The sequence below is a fragment of the Episyrphus balteatus genome, chromosome 3 (assembly GCF_945859705.1).
Source record: "Episyrphus balteatus chromosome 3, idEpiBalt1.1, whole genome shotgun sequence".
NCBI lineage: Eukaryota > Metazoa > Arthropoda > Insecta > Diptera > Syrphidae > Episyrphus > Episyrphus balteatus.
In genome coordinates this window covers 56,162,576-56,181,862 of record NC_079136.1, presented here as the reverse complement: position 1 = coordinate 56,181,862, position 19,287 = coordinate 56,162,576, and the positions used below count along the sequence as shown (strand labels likewise).

At 33.3% G+C, this 19,287-nt stretch overlaps 1 protein-coding gene across 6 annotated transcripts in view; it reads left to right on the top strand.

The window, feature by feature from the left end:
• Positions 1-19,287, top strand: part of LOC129917253 (H2.0-like homeobox protein) — a 105,532-nt gene that overhangs the window by 38,672 nt on the left and 47,573 nt on the right. For 5 of the 6 annotated variants that reach the window (XM_055997677.1, XM_055997674.1, XM_055997673.1 and 2 more), the window contains one exon: positions 17,593-18,670. In XM_055997677.1, coding sequence (XP_055853652.1) covers positions 17,611-18,670 — 1,060 coding nt within the window. In that variant the 5' untranslated portion in view covers positions 17,593-17,610. Of the gene's footprint in view, positions 1-14,160; positions 14,255-17,592; positions 18,671-19,287 lie in introns of those variants that run through there. The other variant, XM_055997676.1, reaches the window with a different exon arrangement.

Below are 19,287 nucleotides of genomic sequence, written 5' to 3'. Positions count from 1 at the left end.
TTGGAATTTGAAAAACAGAAATCATAGAATTCCAGATTATGAACAAATGTTGACATTTCATTTTTAGTTTTTCACAATTTGACATTTAGAATAATCGAATAATCCACACTTTTCTTCATAAGTTACACTAAACTATTTAAGTACACAAACCGAAATTGAAGTCCCTTAGCTATCAATTAATTACTTCGAATAAAGTCGTTAATGTATTCCTAATCTTTTTGTATATATGTTTTTATTTTTCTATTTTTATTTTACTTTTATCGCATAAATCGCTTTTTGCTAATTCAAGCCAATTAAGCGAAAAGATATTAAATCCACACAACATTTTTATTCACATTCACATTATCTCCAAAATTGGAATGGGGTGTATAAAAGTCAAGCCCCCTTTTTGCCATCATTTCATCGTCGTAGATGTCTTTCGTATAGTATATTCATACATATAAAGTCATCGTTAAATGCTAAAATACGCCCTCGAATTCCCCATATCCCTTAGCGGCGAATAATTTCAAATATTAATTATGCAATAATGTGTGAAATTTCAATTTCCATTGCAGCATATATGGAATATTCCGACTATGGCGACGATGGTTTCAAAACGACACAACGACGTAGTTGATCACGACGAACAAACGACACACATACACAGACTAACAAATATCTCGTCATCGTATATTCCGTAGGTATAATATCGAGTTTGCAGAATGTAATCCTCGGAATCAGACCCCCGCACTCACTCGCACCCTCTAGACCTTCTTCCCCCGAACGAACAACCGACGACGACGAACGGAAGGAAAATTACATTATTAATGGAAAATGACAGAGTGGAAAATGTTTCCAATCCGTAATTAGAATACTTTCCTAAATACTTTGGCAAGGCACAGTGGCACTGGCACTGAATGATGGTGGTTGAAATAATGTTTAAATATGCTGTGCGTGCATTATGGTTCATGGCAGTCATCAGTGATGGTGACACGATATCGATGGCTTTGGTATGCTTTAAGGAAGAACTCATACCTCCTTGGCTATAGGTAAATATAGAGGAAGCAGCAGAAATAGCACGTGCATAAGGGCTGATACCTCCTGATGTGTAGGCAGACGCCACTGTGTACTCTTAATGATATCCTCTCCTTTCGAAAAAAAAACGAGGAAGAACCAGGATCCGGGTAGAATGGAGTACAAAAAAAAAACCATCAATGAAATGCCTTTTTAATTTCTGTTCTGTTTTTGAAATTCCTGAAATCCGAAACATTTGTACTAAAGTTGAGCTCTTAAAACGATGTATAGTATTTCCAACAAGTAAGGGAAACACAGAAATAAATGTAATGAAAAAATAAGTTAGCTATGGTAAAAGGATACATTCACCATTTATTTGATTAGGAAATACTTAATATGCCTAAACCGTCAAAAATTAATTAAATGATTTAAGAAATGTAAGCCTTAAAATATGGTAACCCTATTCAAATAAAAAAGAAAAAAACAGTTAAAAAAATTTTGTTTTTTGTTTTTTTTTTAGTAAGATTGTTTTTTACAAGAAAGGGCTAAAATATACAAAAAAAAACATAAGCTGAGTTATTGCTTCTACCTTAAAAAATGTCCGTTTCCATCTCTTAAATACGAACAAGTATTCGGCAACCCTACTTGAAGCAAAGTAACTTTTTTTAAATTTAAACAAGGTACCGCGTCTCTAAAATCAGATTTCTACTTTAGCCCTTAACTTTATCAAATAACATACATTTTGGCTGAAAAATAAGTTCTTTTCAGTTTATTTAATCATTCGAGTAGGGTTGCCGACTGACTATTTGCTTTATTTTGAAAAACTTTTCAAATACGGTTACTAGGGTGCACAGTGGGTACCCTCCCATACAAAGTGCGGTCAAAAATATAATGACCATTTTTTTTTAATGAAACGCCTGTATTATCATTTAATATGATTTATTAATGTAAAAAAATGCATCAAGTCAGTTTTTTTAAATTTTTGCTATTTTGAAGAAAAATAAAAAAGTTAAAGAATTTTTTTTTTTTAATTTAAAAAAAATGGTTAATTCCGGAAATGGAACCTGACTGTCAGTCGAGCACCTTACCCTTACCCTCTAGTTCAGTCTTTTATAAAAATAATAGTGCCAAAAGTTTTTCGTTGTAATTTTTTTTTTCTCCGTGTATCGTCATTTAAACTCGTATTACTCGAAAAGGGAAAAAAAGGGGAAAAAACTGCGCTATTATTTCGAAAGGTAGGACAGTATTCTTCATTTGGGAACTTAAATTGTAGAGGGCACTCAAAGGCAAACCAACTAAATCTTCAATTTAATGAAAATTAAGCTAAATTAAAATTATTAAAATTGCTTCGCTAACGAGCCCCACTACAGTTAGCCTTAATGTTATTTAACAATATAATTAATGTATTAACCCTCTCGTTCAATATCCATAACAATTTAATACTGTTCACAATTTTTTAACACCCGCTATCACTATCGCAAGTTCACACCTTATAACTGCAGCGATATGAAAACTGTACTTTTTTTTATATACCGACTTTGAATGGCTATTAAGAAATGAAAAAATGTGTAACCGTCAAAATTTTTTTGATTTTGGTTCGATGAGAGATTGTAGAACGTTGTTTAATCATTGGATTTAAAAAAAACTGACATTTACTTTTTTTATTTTTGACCTATGGCGGTACCCACTGTGGGGTGGAGTGAAAAACAAAGTTGACTTATTTTTGGATATACATAGCCAGGATAGGTGCCATTTGGAACTTAAATAACGGCAAAAAAGTTTCAGATCGATCAAAGAAATTTAGGGTTCACCAGTGCCGGATTAGCCTCAAGGCAAACTAGGCAGCTGCCTAGGGGCCCCACTTCAGCTAGGGGCCCCTCGCCCCGACTACGAACAAACAAAATTTCTTGGAGTTGTACCTTCAATAAAAAACAGCATTACATTTGTATTTGTAAAAATAAGAAAAAAGAAGAATAAAAAAACGTTTGCAAATCATTAAACATTAGCCCCGTTCCATTGGAGGTGGTAGTTTACTCATGAGTTGATCTAGTACTATAATTACCACATGATCTTCTACTTCTATCACTGATCTTCTATTTTTTTTTTTTTTTTTTTTTTATAATGAGCGCGCACTAAAGGGGTTTTGGGTACCCTTAATATACATGTGTTTATAATGAATTATGACTCCCATCCCATCCTGAAGGGCCCAACCCAGCGATGCCAGATTGAGGGATTTTTTCCTGTTTTTTTTTCGGTATTTTTGATTAGGAAAAAATGGAAAATCAACCCAGAACAGTCAGCTCAAAATATATCACGTTTAAATACCAAGACAAATACTGGTCTATTCGAATATTATTCCAACGACATCGAACCAGAGTTTAGTAACGAGATGGTGCCATTAAGGCTCTTCATGTTGCAATCAGATAATATGTCAGAAAAATCTGAGATTGTGCATTCAGAGAAGTTAGAAGTTAATATAGGCACCGTAACAAATTTATTCATAATGAATTACCCCAAATAAAAACATAACTTCGAAAACAGCCAAAATGACGTTTTTTGGCATTTTCTAACGGTAATATTTCAAAAACGGATGCCAATAAATTTTGACTTCAGATTCGAGTTCAACACATCCAACACTACTTGGAAAGTATATTTTGGTTCTTGTGGCAAAAACCTTGTTGACCAGTGTTATCAATTAAAAAAAAAAACTAAACCACCCACACGCGTTTTGAACGCGTTTCAAACGCGTTTAGGACGCATTTTGGATGCGTTTTGGACGCGTTTCGGACGCGTTTCAGATGTGTTTTCCCAGCAAACGCAGAACTACAGAAAAAACCGGTGAAATATGTACGTAAAAGAAGTACTTCTTTTCCACTGAAAAAAGATAGGAGCTCGGGAAAAAAATCAGTTGTATACTTTCTGTATATAAGAATACGTGAAGCAGCTATCTCTTTCTTGCATGCAAGATGAAATAAATTTCCCCTCCATTAATAGTACAGACAAATGTACTTCAAAAGTGCATCAGCGAAGCACTTCTGGAAGTGGTCCTGATGTACATTTTCCAGTACTTTTTTACCTACAGAAAAAGCACTGAAACTTGTACTTTTAAAGTACTTATTTGGAGCACTTTCATGGGTTTATATCCGTACTGCTAAAATCCATATTTTAATTTCATCTGAAAATAAAAAAATCTTCAAAACAAACAAACAATTCTTTTAAACAACTATTATTTAATATTTTATTGGAAAAACACAAAATAGTTTTTTTTTTTGAAAACAAAATACATAAAAAAAAATCCTTTCTTGAAAAAGAAAAAAATACTCTGCGTCTGCAGTCTGCACTTTGTTTGTAGTTTTTGTATCTTGTTTTGATTTTTTTTTTTCTAAATGCTCAAGGCTGAAGCTGCTGTAAACTCAGTCAATGATGTCTGGAATTAATCGCAACTAAAAGACAGAAAAATCAACAACTTTATAATTTATCAATTTTATAATCAGCATACCTTTATTTTCCAAATCAATTGGTGGTTGTTTTTGTATCATTTTTGTAATACTTTTTTTTCTAAATGCACAAGGCTGAGGCTGTGCATTTTGATGGTGGAAATAAATTTTTGTGGCGTGCCGAAGAATTTGTGTGGTAGATATTGTTAAGAGAAAATAGTTTTCACAAATAACAAATAGCGTTTCGGATACGTTTCGGACGCGTTTCGGACGCGTTTCAGATGTGTTTTGCAAGCGTTTCGGACGCGTTTTGGACGCGTTTCCGACGCGTTTTGGACGCGTTTCGGACGCGTTTCAGACGCGTTTTGGACGCGTTTATGACGCGTTTTGGGCGCGTTTCAGATGCGTTTTGGACGCGTTTCAGACGCGTTTTGGACGCGTTTCTGACGCGTTTCAGATGCGTTTTGGACGCGTTTCAGACGTGTTTCAGACGCGTTTTGGACGCGTTTTGGACGCGTTTCAGACGCGTTTTGGACGCGTTTCAGACGTGTTTCAGACGCGTTTCAGACGCGTTTTGGACGCGTTTTGGACGCGTTTCAGACGCGTTTTGGACGCGTTTCAGACGTGTTTCAGACGCGTTTCAGGCGCGTTTTGGACGCGTTTCAGACGCGTTTTGGACGCGTTTCAGACGCGTTTTGGACGCGTTTCAAATGCGTTTTGGACGCGTTTAGACGCGTTTCAAACGCGTTTCGGACGCGTTTTGGACGCGTTTCAGATGCGTTTTGGAAGCGTTTCAGATGCGTTTTGGACGCGTTTAGACGCGTTTCAAACGCGTTTCGGGCGCGTTTTGGACGCGTTTCGGACGCGTTTCAGACGCGTTTCAGACTAGTGATGGATAGTTCCGGAGCCAAATAGTTCCTGGAACTAGTTCCTCACTCGGAACTAGTTCCACTAGTTCCCCAAAATTAATTTAAACAGTTCCATCGTTCAGACACAGCCACACCCAAAAGAAAGAAAGAAGAAGAGGAACAAGAAACAAAACGAATGCGAATATATCTCTGTCTCTGTTTGAAATACACGATACACACACGCATGTCATAGAATTCTCATCCAAAGCCAACACACATGGATGCGAACGAGTTGAGCGCCAAAAATTCACAAACCAAAACCACAACTACTTTCTTATGAATCATGCTCACGGACATGGAACTACATTAATAGTTCCAGTTCCAGGATCAGGAAAAAATATTCAAATTCATACTATTTCTTATTTTGATGCATTTTATTGAAAAAAAAAACTTAAATTCTAGATAGTTCCGCGGAACTAGTTCCAGGAACTAGTAGGTAGATTAAGTTTGTGTCAACCGACATACGTTTTTCTGGCCGCTTTAAAAGGTAGATTAAGTTTGTTTCAACTGACATAAGTTTTTCAGGCCGCTTTAAACGGCCATCAGGAAAAAATATTCAATATCATACTATTTCTAGATAGTTCCGCGGAACTAGTTCCAGGAACTTGTTCCGACCGAAAAAAGAACTGTTCCATGTTCGTTCCGGCTTTGGAACTGTTTTGCGGATCTCTGTTTTGTGTAATTTGCCTTGTCTATAATAATAATAAAATCAAAATTGAAACTTTTTCGTATGATTTCTCTTTCCAGTTTTATAATGAAACCGTAATGCCGACTTATAACGAGTCGATTTTCGCCGTGCGGCGAAGCTTTTTGAATCTAATATATTTTCTAATAACTTATCGTTAATAAAAATTATCTGTGATTGCTTAAATTTTTTTGTTGAGATATCACTACAATATTTATTATAGTTATTTCAAAACTTTTAGTTTACATTTATAAAATGTCATGATAGGACACCAGATTATATCCGATTAGTCTCTAGTAAGTTACCTGCACAAATTTCTAACCTAACTTAAAAATAGCTTATGATATTGAAAAAGCATAGGAAAAGGGCCCAAGAATTATTTTGCCTAGAGGCCCATGACATGGTTAATCCGGCACTGGGGTTCACAAGTCACTTGAAAAAAATCAAAAAACCCTAAAGGTCAATGTATGAAGTTTTTTGAGTTTTTATTGTTTTACTCAGTTTTTTTTATTCGAAAAACATGTTCATTATTATTTGTTGTTCAATTTTCATTAAAAAAATTGCTATTTTATTGACTTAAGGCCCTTACTAAAATAAACCATGGACACCCCCAACCCCCATGATCCAGCCAAGTAAAAACAAAAAAAAAAAAATTTTTTAGACAAAAATAGTTTTGGGTTTTTGTTAATTTCTCGAAAATGACAAGATGTTTTTGGATACGGTTTTCTGTTTTTGTTCAAAAACAAATAAGAGCATCGAATTTTAAAAACTTTATTAGTACTTTATTATTAATTACGCATTTTGACAAATGGGGACCGATTCTATTAAGAATTGGTTATTCTGCAATGAATGGCTGCGGAGTCTTTTTCTGGCACCTGTGAGTTTTTCGTGGAGAAAGTTTTTAGTTCATGAAGTTTAAGTTCTTCCAAAATGTTGCTGGGGTTGTAGAAACCGCTTTAAATCCAGAAACGTCGTTCTATTCTATTTTTTTTTGCAAATTTTTCATTTTGTAGTCAAAAGTTATTTCTCTTCATGACGTTGAGTATTATCAGAAAGAGTATCACCGATTGAGGAAGTTATTTTAAGAATAAAATAGTTTTTTTGTTTGATCCTACTGACTTCTTCGGGGAGTTTCTGTAAATGTTATCTCAGACTTCTTCATACATATGTAGTGAACTCTCTGTTGTTTACTTAGTCACTCACTGGATTGGCGATTAACCTTGTATTCTCCTGATACGATTCAACTTATTAAGTAGATGAACCTAGTAAATTCTTCCTTTGTTTGCTGTAAAATTTGTTTTAAAAATAGTCGCAAAGGTGTCCGCATAGGCTTGGGCCATGTTCTCGCTTAATTTAAGCTCACCGTTTTGATTAGGACCATTGTTGGCACAGAAGGTCTATACCGATAAAGCTTCTTATTTTCCTAAATACAGTTCTTATCACAAATTTAAGATACTTATTATTGTTGATAGTAAAATCTCTTCGGTAACTTCTTGTAGCTGTTTTTTTAGCATCTGTCACTCTGACATTCTGGATTTATAACGGAGAATGTTGATATCGGTCCCGTAAAGTATTCCAAATCTACTGGCTAAATTATCAAAAGCACTTTTATATACTCGATGCCGGTGCTTAGTCCGAGTAACTGATTAAGATCGTTTGGACAATTCTTGTAGGAAAAAAACCTGGTTTAAAGTTTCCAGAAAGCAATCCAGTTTTAATATGGTTCTTCTGATGGTTGACGTTGGTTGGGATATGATTAACGGAAAATAATTACTTTGGTTGACAAACTAAAGACTTTATTGTAAGGATAGAGAACCGTTCCCTATTTATCCTCTCTTCTGAAAGCCTAAAAGTTGATGAAGTCGATGTTGTTCGTCTTGTCGACAATTTGCGTTTATGTCCCTAAAGTAAGCAGAACATAAGTTTTGTTATTGGATCTTTAAGCGCTAATTAAGAGTTAGTTAAGTTAATACCTCAAAAATTAAACTAAGTGCTCCACTACTTTTGGAAAAAATTCATGCTCTGCTAAGTTGATGTAAAGTTAGCAAAGCCTTTACCAGAAAATGCCTTAAATTGTTAGTATAAGAATCGGGTTTGGTATAATATTTAGAGGCTAATAAAGTGCTTTACTAATTAAAAAAAAAGTTTAAACTAATTTTTGTTTGTCTTGAATAATTCAGCGCTTCACTAATTTGAATTAAGGTCTTCATCTTCCGAAGAATATTCGGAGATTCTCCATACAAATTCATGCTCCTTCATTTTCGTTTTTCTTCGAAAAATAAAGAGTGGTATAATTAATCATACATATATTCAACTCTAATTTTTTCCAGTTTTTCTGGCAGATCCTCCACAAAATAGTTGTTTATTTCCGAAAAAGTTGCGCTTTTTTTGAAAACATAAACTAGGAAATTTTTACAGTCTTTTACAGACTTTTAATGCCAGTCGTGGAATGTCTTCCGCTAAATAATAAAAAAAATATTTTTTATTCACATAGAAAAGGAATAAACTGCACTATTTTCCTTGACATTTACATATTGTTTATTCTTACTGACCTATAAATCCCTCTACAAATATCAAAATTTAACCTTTTTCAAAACAATATTTCAATAAGAACATTAAATTTATTGATCTACAGCACCTGAAAAGTGTAATCTTTTCTGCAATACACACTGCAAAAACCACTAATACTCTAATTAACCCAACTCCCCCAAAAATCATATAATTCCTCCATCTATTTACCAGCTTAAACAGCAGCAATGACGTTTTACCAGCCCCATAGAATGAAATTTTCAAACAATGAAAATGTCTAAATAACATTTCATTGTATAAAAAGATATAGGTACCTACTTAAATTGTTATATTCGACTTTCAGTTGTGAAATCCCTGCTAGCATAAGAGGCAAGAGGAGGCAAGAGTCATACTTCGAACACAGAAAACGAAGTAGAACGATGAAAAAGAGGAAAATTGTATTTTATCCTTGTGTCGAATTTTATACGAGAAAGAGGAAACGTTTAATGATGAATTCCAAGAAGATATATATCCTCCTCCCCCCAAACCCACTATTTCTTCTTCTTCTCTCTGCCTTGCTATTCTATACACATTGAGGTCTTCTATACTTTAGTTTCATATTCACCTCCCTTAGTCTAGAGGTTATTTTATAGATACATAACTTCATTGTAGCAAAACTTTTACTCAACTCAACTACATCATCTCTCTTTCTGTGTGCTGTGCTGCTTCTTCTTGCCTTGTTTTCGACTTCGACTCGAACCCAGAGATCCTTAGCACATAATAAATTTTCTAAAGGACACTTCGTGTCGTTTCCGAGGTTGCGAATAAGGGATATATAGAAGAAACTATGTTTCTCTGTATGCAGCAACTTTTCATTGCGATGATGTTACAAATACCTTTAAACGATTATTATTCTCTCAATTATACATGAACTTCGAAGTGGATAGATATACTATACATGATGATGTATAGTACCTTTTATAGTCTGTCTATAGGTAGCTTGTTGGAAATGAAACCATGGATATGGAATTGTTTTCAACTGTGTTAGTGGGAAATCCAAAAATATTTCTTAGATTAAATACACTCCCACATTGAAGTAGAGAGAAGAATTTCAGCAGTCTTCAGTGAGGGTGGAAGTATTTAGAAGTGTTGCATAGCGTTAGCAATACTTAAAACAGCGATGTCATACGAAAAGTTTATTTTTTTTCAAAACTTGATAGTCCACATTGGGCGCCAGTTAAGAATTCAGACATTAAAATCTAGGTATTAGAACTTTTTGCAATGTGTCCAACTTCAATTAATTGAACAGCGTCAGATTATTAGCGATTACTTGTATGAACTTGGAGCTAGGCGAATTCGTCGAAGCGGATAAGGTTGTCTCTATTAATTGCTTCTCTAACGAAGGAGTGTTAAAGGCCAAAGTATAACATATAATATCACACATTTTGGCAGTAAAAAAGAAATATTTTTAGTGTTTTATAGCATTTGCATAGATATGCTTACTTACTTTCCCGTATTTTGAGGTGGAACCCGAAATTTTTAAGAAAGAAAAGAATGTCAACAAAAGTTTGTACTCTTTTGCTCAAAAAAAGATGTTTTTTTATTTTGTAGGCTCTTGTTTGACGTTTCAAAAATTTTCTTATTTGATCATACTACAAAGATATGTAATGCCATTTTTTCTTTTTAAATAGGGTTGCCACATAGAAGTTCCAATTTTAAAAGAGGTAACCCTATTTTTTTATTTTGTCTATCAACTTATCTTTCATTTGACATCAATTTTACTAACCCTTTCACTAACCCCTTATTCTTACCAAACAAATAATTGATCTACGCAAAAATACCTTTTCAATGACATATGACTCATTATTATTGGTCTCAGGGCCAAAACTACCATTGTCCTTTAAAAATTAAAGTCAGACTTCCACTTTGATGCAGTTGAGATGCAGATTTTAAACAACAAAATAGATTACTAAAATGTGTTCGCATAAGCTCTCATTCCATTCAGAATTATTAAATAGCTACTTTAAAATAATGTGTCCATATCGCCAGATAACATGAACCTTAAATTTCTAGCTTGATAAACCGTCTTATCTTCCCCTAATCTTTCAAAACATGCAGGTAAAAAAAATAATTATAAATACAAAAAAATAGCATGTATACGCCACAGTACACGTGGATAACGTGCAAATATTGTGAATTACAACTTTGCCTTAGGTGCCAACACATCCAAATCGATATTAAATAATACTTGCAGTCAATAAATTGGACAACTACTTCAACTTATTTTTAATAAACCGAAAAAGAAAATTCACAAAAATTTAACACAAAACAAAACAAATAAAATGTAATAAGAATTTTGTATTACATCTCTGGTAACTAAGTAACCAAAATTTACCTTTCAGGGATTTTTTTGGCAATCGAATACACACTCTTGTAAGGCACAAATTTTCATTCATAGCGGATTTTTTCACAATGTCACTTCTTTTCAATAATAGCACCTAAAAAGACCTTATAGCCAGGTACTTTGGCTACCAGGTCATTCTTGGCTAATAATATGGTGCATACGACCTTCAATAACATCACATTCGTCCACTTAGCATTCTTATCATAGAAGACGGCATTTTTTTTTTTTCTTATGTTTTGAATTGACCTCTATTATGGTGTGGGGAAGAATTTTGTTTTTATTGGAGAGATATCCGTTCTCTCTTTTATTTTGTCCTGACTTACTCTCTTGATTTTCGATAAGCAGCCGGTGCAGGTCCTTATTTCAAATATTCCTTATTTCGATGCAAGGTTTGTCATCAGTAAATCCGTAAATCCGTCCGTATCCGAGGCTTACCGGTGCACAGTGTGGCCAATCACGAATCTAGCTGGACAAAATTAATAACTCGCGTTAAATCGACTTTTTTTCTAAACAGTTTTAAACAAATGAATGTGAATAGATAAAATTCTATAAAAAAGAAAGATTTTTTAAAAAGAAATCTATAATTTCTGCAAAAAGTGGGTCAAAATAGTGACGAAGAAAATGCATTTTTGAATTTATGTTTCCGTTAACATATTCTATGATTGGATATACTTAATTATTTTAAAAAACGCTTGAAAAATCTCAATAAATAAAAACTCTATTGCTATTCACGAAAAAAGAGAGGCAGAATAATTAATTTTTATTAAGAAATAGAACTTTTACACACGTTTTTGACAGGTGACATACATGATTTATTTTCTCAATATCATGCTTTAAATTAAAATTTTAGCAATGATTTTAATTAATTATGCTTCACAATCATAAAAAATGGCATCACCTTTAAAAATATCTGCAGATAATTTAAAAAAAGTAACTCCTTTTTGTGCGATGCAAGCTTGAAACATAAGGGCCTATTAAAAACAGCTGTGTTTATATTACCTTCGATGTTTTTCAAGCTAATAATTCTCTAAATTTCTTCGTGACCCTATTTCTGGCCTTTTACACTTGCTTGCTTTTTGCATTGAACTTCTTTAAAATGTACCGACAGAAAAGCATCATTCATCAATGATAATGCCTCATTAGTTGAAAATTCGAGTGGCTTAGTGGTTCCAGAGGATCAGAACTTAATCTTTTATACATTTTGATCCTTCACTCAAAAAATATTTCGATAAATACTTTCCGGTATTATTGGAGTATGCTTTTTCAATTTTGCGGAGAGCGATTCTGCTGATTTTAACTATTTTCTAATGGAAAGGTGCACTTAGGAGACTTTTAACCATCCGTTTGTTATATTTTTCCCGTTTTTTTAGTTTTTAAAAATTCTTTTTTACTTTTGTTTCACTATCTACTGTTTTTGTTTATTTAGTTATCAATCACATACCTAATATTGGTCAAGCAAAATAAAATTCATGTTTAAAGAGCGGTCCAAAGTGTCTTCCACCTTTTTTGTCTTTATTTCGCTTAACTTGAAGCACAAAACTTTTATATATGTTTTTAATTTTTATTTATTGTCAAAAATGTTCCAAAGATGATACCTGCTTATTAAAAGATCAAAAAAACTGTCTTTTCGATCTTATTTGGCGGTTTTGACACATTTTTCGAAAATTTGTTTTTTTTTTGAAAATCTTGACTTCATTTTGAAAAGTGAAAAAACTTGTATGGCGGTCGAGAAAACGAGAGACATGTAAATAGCTAATCTTAATGACAACACTCCACAATACATTAATTAATTAATTTCAGACCGGAAAAATGCGGAAAAATTAACTTTACCTCTAATTGAAAAACGAAGATATTTTTTATTTGCACTTCCTAGCCTTCTTACAGAATTTATTTTTTTACCTCCAAATGTAGATTAACAATTAAAAAAAACAATTGCAACAAAAAAACTACCACAGCGTTTTTATCGTCAACCAAACTCAAGCGAAAAATAGAATACTTTGTATTATCTCCATCCAACTGTTGACAAGAACCAACTTTCAAGCTTAGCTTACGCTAATCCGAGATGAAAACAAAAAAACCAAACATGTATTACAGTTACCCATTGTATTGAGAAGCTCAACTCATGATTTAAAATCATGTGGCTAAACTTTTTTTTTTCTATTTTGTCCAGTCAGATTGGCGAATTACCACACTGTGCGGTGTTGCAAAACTTCCTCCTAATCTTGGAAGTAAGAAAGCCGGAATAGTTAAGTGCAATGGCTAGTGAAATGGACATGATGCCAGAGATCTGGGTTCGAATCCCAGTCTCCACCACCTAAAACATTTTTTTTTTTCAGGGATACTGCTCCTTGCGAGGAATTGATATAGAGTCAGAGTCATAGTGCCAGGCTTAAATAAATAGCCTTATTACCTGGCCATTCTTAGGTAGGTCTTTAGATGAATTTTTTATACACGATTGAAACCTCAAAGCTTCCTAATAACTTCCGAAAGATTTCTCGTACTTAAGCTTTATTTTTTATGAATATCATCCCTGCATCGCTGGAATAAGTGATTTTCCAAAGCCCCCACATCCCCGTTCTCCACAGTCTTATTTTTTTTATTATTTATTTTGCTTCAACAAAACGACACGAGACACAACTTATGGCAAAAGCAACAATGTTTAAATGACGACAAATCTTCCAGAAGCCAAGCTAGAGCCAGCCAGTAAAACCCATAAGGGATGATAATAATGATGAAATAAAGGTTGTTGGATGATCAAGTGGTGTGGGCTTTGGTTTCTCTACTGCTGCTTCTGCTACTGTTGCTGGAGCACAGGAGACACGAGTATGGGGGTGAAATATACTATTACCGTGCCGCTGCTGTTTGTATGCTTATGAAGCACGATTCCGTGAATATTCCATCCATCCGGGTGGCTTCTGTGTGCTACAAATGTCAGTTTAGTTGTGCACGTTTGTTCGCTTATTCAAGGAGCAAGCAACACACACAGGACCGACAACGACGACGACCGATGTAGACGAGAGAAGAATGAGGCAGAAGACCGACCACCCACATTCCTGGTAGTGTGTGCCTTAGGGCATTGTGAGAGGATTGGGAGCTGAAAGAACTCTCCTTGCGTATCATCATCCCCTTTGCCACCATCTTCATCATCATCATCGTCGTCGGTCGTTAGGTTGAATTGAAACGACTGCCAAGTTGTATAGAAAATTGAGTTAAATTGTTGTCAGTTGGTAAAGCTGATGGAGTCGAAATGGGAGCGTTTAATATGGGAAGAGGGGAGCTTACTACTGCTTCTACTTCTCCATCTTCTTCTGGGTTAAGGGTGAGTTTGAAATGTAATGTTATTAATATTATTGTAGCGAAGGGCAAAATCGATGAAGCGACAGCATTGCCAGACGTGCTCAATCTCAGTTGGAGAGTAGTTGTTTTATTGTGTATTTTGCATTTAAGGGTGACACATGTGTGTTAGTTAATCACTTGGAATTGAAGTGATTTGTGGCCCAGGAAGAATTAAATGTGTTTGTGTGTCTGTCATCGACGTCGTTTCTGTGTGTGTATGTTTTGTATGTCTCTTTTCTAGTCTATTCGCTTTACTTTGTATGTTTTTTTGTCAGGATCCGGATCCGGAGGCTGTAATTTGAAAACATCAAACAATGGGGTGTAGATTAAGCACGAAATAGTTATTGTATGTTGCCTTGGGGTGACAAATTCTCTGATTTGCTTTTAACTTTGAAAAGCGATGGTGTCATGTTTCATTGTAATTGTGATTGTGTGTGTGTGAGTTAGTGTATATGTGAGTTGATATAAGATAGAAGGGTAGATTTGTGCATATTATAATTTATGTATATTTGTGGTTAAATGGTTTTTAAGTATCTTCAATGATGATGATGTTGTTGATGACTTAGTTGTATACTTTGGCATTCAGTTTAAGTATTTAAGTAATTGATCTTTTAAAATTAGTATTCTATTGAAGTAAATGATGATATGAACTTTGTCATTTTTTGTTTCTTTAATGAGACTTTGAAATCTTTTAAAGGTGATGATTTATTTGCTTAGAGATGAAACTTTTGAATAAAAGATGATTTTATTTGGAAAATTACAAGTATTTAGAATATGATATTCTTTTTTTTTGATTAAACCTTATACCTACATTATGTTAATATTTCGTAAAATAATGAAAATGCACTTTTATTCAATTTCTTGTTAATTTGCAAGATATTCTGAAAAGCTTACTGGTGTGTTTAAAAATAAACTATGAAAACAATAATTTTTGAAGTTAAAAAAAAAAAAAAAAAAATCATGTGTGCAATTCACACGTGGTAGAAGTGAAACCTTAAAAAAATCATTTTTCTTGCAAAAAAAAATCGAAAAAGTCTACCTTTTTAAATCCACCCAAATATAATAAATTTTATATCACCCAAAAGCTTATTGTTTCAGCTCAAAATATTTATATCGACCATATGTCTATACAACATCTACAAAAAGAGGCTGGTCATCGGCAACAGATCTTTACAGGTGTTTTGAGGTGTTATTAATTTTTTTTCAATTTAAGATTGTGTAACTTTTAGAGCACCTACCGTAATGTGTGATATATCAAATAAAAGGTTATGCGTATTAAAGTTAAATCAAATTTGTATGTGCACTAGATCAAAAGATATAACGTGTGTAGAAATAGAACATCTTTGTACCGTTATCTCAGAATTTTGAATATGAAATTAATTGAAATTTTGTACAATTATAGTTTATTTAATTACCTATCTACAGTTCATTCATCTATCTATTAAAACAAAAAAGTTATAACAAGTTGAAGTCGTGTCGCGTTTTCGTTTCATCTTGTTTCAAATCACTACGATACTAAAGAAGTTTTCACTTCAAAAATATTTTTTTTTTAAATCTATCAATTCACTGCCCAACACACAAAAATTTTGCAGACCGTTGTTTATCATTTCTTACTAAATTTGGGGTGCTGATTCCGAAAACAACATTAGTTTTTTTCTAGCATCTCTAGTTTTTAAATTATTCATACATCAAAGATCAAAGAAATTCATAAATTTTTTTTTATTTAAAATTTTTTGTTTGTATTTTTATTTTACTTACTGAACCAAAATACATTCGATTCGAAATAAGTTTTTCCAGCCAAGCTTTAAAAACGCTTGTAATAATTAAATTTAAAAAAAATAGTATGAAATTAGGTACCCCCAAAATGGTAAAAATGAAAATATCTAAAAAAAAAAAAAATGAAGCTCCTAGAAAGCACCGAGTGTGATTTTTAGACTTAGTGAACCCAAATATATTAGTTCAATATAAGTTCAATCACTCCACTTAAAATTAAAATAATCTTAATAATTTTTTATTATTTTGCTATTTTTTCTTCGTTACCAAAAAAAAGGTTCGATAAAATGTTTTCTGGAAAATGTTAACTACTTACTTAAAATTAGTATACGAAATTACCCCCAAAATGTGGAAAACTCAAATATTTCACAAAAAAAATCTCCTAGGTAGAATAATTGAATGTGATTTTAGGTTTACTGATCCTAAATACATTAAGTTCAATATAAATTTTTCTGGAAAATTTTAATAAACGCTCAAAATAAGGAAAACTTAAAAATGAGTATGGTTGAAAAATTTTAGCAATAAAAAACATTTTTTTAAACGGGATTTTCATGAAATTCTAAAAAAATCTTTGTTTAACAAGAAATATGGTAAAAATGTTTTCGAGGTCAAAACCACTAAGTCCCAATTTATGCACACTCCATTAAATTTTAAGTCGCCATTTAAAAAGGGGAAATTTTAAAATTTATATGGAATTCCACAGATTTCTCATTTTTAATGGCTACTTAAAAATTAACGGAGTGTGAATAAATTGGGTGTCATAGCGTTTTTTTATTTTTGTAAAAAAATAGATATAATATACATATACCAGAATCGAAATATCGTTTTTGCCTATTATTATAAAACGTTGAATGTTATGATTTTTTAGGATTTTGTAGATTGTGTTTTGTGTCTCTCTCTCACATTTTTAATGGCGAATTAAAGGCTTTTGTTTGAAATACATTCAGTAAAATGTATCTTTTAAGATAAAAAAAAAGTATTAAATAAACAAAATATAAACAAAAAACTTAAGCCAAACTATTGGTTTAAATAAAATTTTCGAAATCGGTTACTATGGAAGTGAGAGTCACCTAATTCTACTTTGAACTTCCTCTAAATCCAGTTTGTTTCCAACTCAGATTTGTTCAGTACAATATGGAATTCTTTTTCTTTTTGAAAAATATCCTTTAAGAAAAACATTCTATAAGAAATTCGATGCCCTTCTTAGTGGAAATTCCTATCGTACCAAATTTCGTAAATGATGTTTTGATATTGAATTTGAAAGATGAAACTGGACTCCAAATTAAAACTTATGAAACCAAAACCAAATAATTGTTAAATAATAACATTTCCCCAGATTATTTATCCATACACTCAAAGCACTAATTTGTTGTTTTTTTTTTTTTTTTCTTAGCTAAAATTAAGTATTAAGCCCTTCATTTGAGTTCGTATTCAGGGATTGTTTTTATTCAAGAAACTTAAAAACTGAATAATTTAAAATTTTTTTACATCCTTAATTCTTTATGATACTTCAGAACTAACCTATTTTTTTTTTTATTATCTTTTCAGTCAATGTCAATAATTTAGATGATGCCCGAAGTGGATAAAGACAGTGTTGCCGATGTGGTGAGTGGAGCACATGCACCAATTTTCGATTCTGAAGCTTTATACAAAGAAAACAAAATATTCTCCACCGAAAGGCTTACAAACGGAAGGACAAGCGGTGGTGGTGGTATTGGCGCTAGTGGAGGCAGCACAGACGGTGACAATCCAGATTCCGAATCAATGGTTCATCCATTTGTTTATAAAAGTCCTCTAACAATACCACCCGCAAAATATATCAATAATGCTCTGTCCAATTTTGGTGCTCAATCATTGGCATTACCAGTGCCAAGTAAAGACACACTAACAAGTTTATTAAATGCTGAACGACCACAAACAGCTCCGCTAACTTTTCAAATGCGAAATAGTGCCAGATCAATAGCTTCTTCAGAGCCTGATGCTTATGTTGGATCTGCAACGAACAATTTTCCACAGATACCAACAGCAGTTGATAGAAAAAGAGAAAAGTATAGAAATCTTAAACGCAATGGTCAACTTAGCGTCGATGATATATTACCGCCAAAGCCTAAAGCTGTAAGTTTTCAACCCTCAAGACCGTCGAGTACTACGATATTAAAACCATCACCAGAACCAAGTGATTTGAGTGCTATGTCGTCGATAAGTTCCACATGGCATCCACATGTCTATGCGAAACCACCAAACCGGCCAACACCATACGCCATAGCTGATATCATGGGTTGGCGAAAGGCGACAAAGCTGTCTAACGACTTGGATCCTAGAACACCGTTCATTTCTGAAGCCTTTGGAATAAAATCAGATACTCCATCGGAAGTGGATGCAAGTCGAATGAAATCCCCACGGACTATATTGAAAACTTTTCAGCAACAATATTCTCAGCAGATAAGTCGCTTTGAAGAAAGGTGCAACAGTCATACGCGAAGCACTTCCCTCAGTGAGACAAGTGAGGACGATAGTGGAAGCATTGCTAATGATCAACCGCTTAACCTGTGCGTTCCGAAACAAAGTGATTCGAACGATAGTAGCAGCGTTACGGCGAAGTCTGTTGCCAAAATTCACAAAAAAGGTGAGTACTTATTCATTTTCTAAATTTTTCTTATTTCAAGCGGATTTTTCCGCCAAAAACAGCTTTAACAGTAATCTAACTTAATAGTTCAAAAGCCTACTTCGTACAAAAAGAAAAAAAGGGCACTTCAAAATAAGATGATGCGCAGCTTAAATCCTAGCACCTTAAAACAATACGAAGTCCGCTTAAAATAAGTGGAATCCACTTTATTTCCAACAGTGAGATGAGCTGTGTGTAAGGCACTCGTCTAGTGACCCCACTGTTGTAGATTCGATCCCCAGTGGCTGCCAGTTTTTTTTTTTTAATTAAAATGTTTCCATATAAAAATTAAATGATTTTCGGCTTAAATTAAGCGGATTTCTTTTAAATTCGGCATTAAAAAAAAATAAAAGATTTGTCCGCTTAATTTAAGACAGAAGTCATCTTGGTCTATGGTCAAAAAACCATACAGAAAACCGCTTAATTTAATGTGGAGTCCGCTTGTTTTAAGGTGTTTTTTTTTTCTCCGTCTAAACAAAGTAATTCTATAGGCATCTTTATTTGCAAGATTAAAAATGCTCCACTTAAAACTTATACATTCTGGTTCCACTTTTCTACTTCCGCCGTCATCTGGTTTA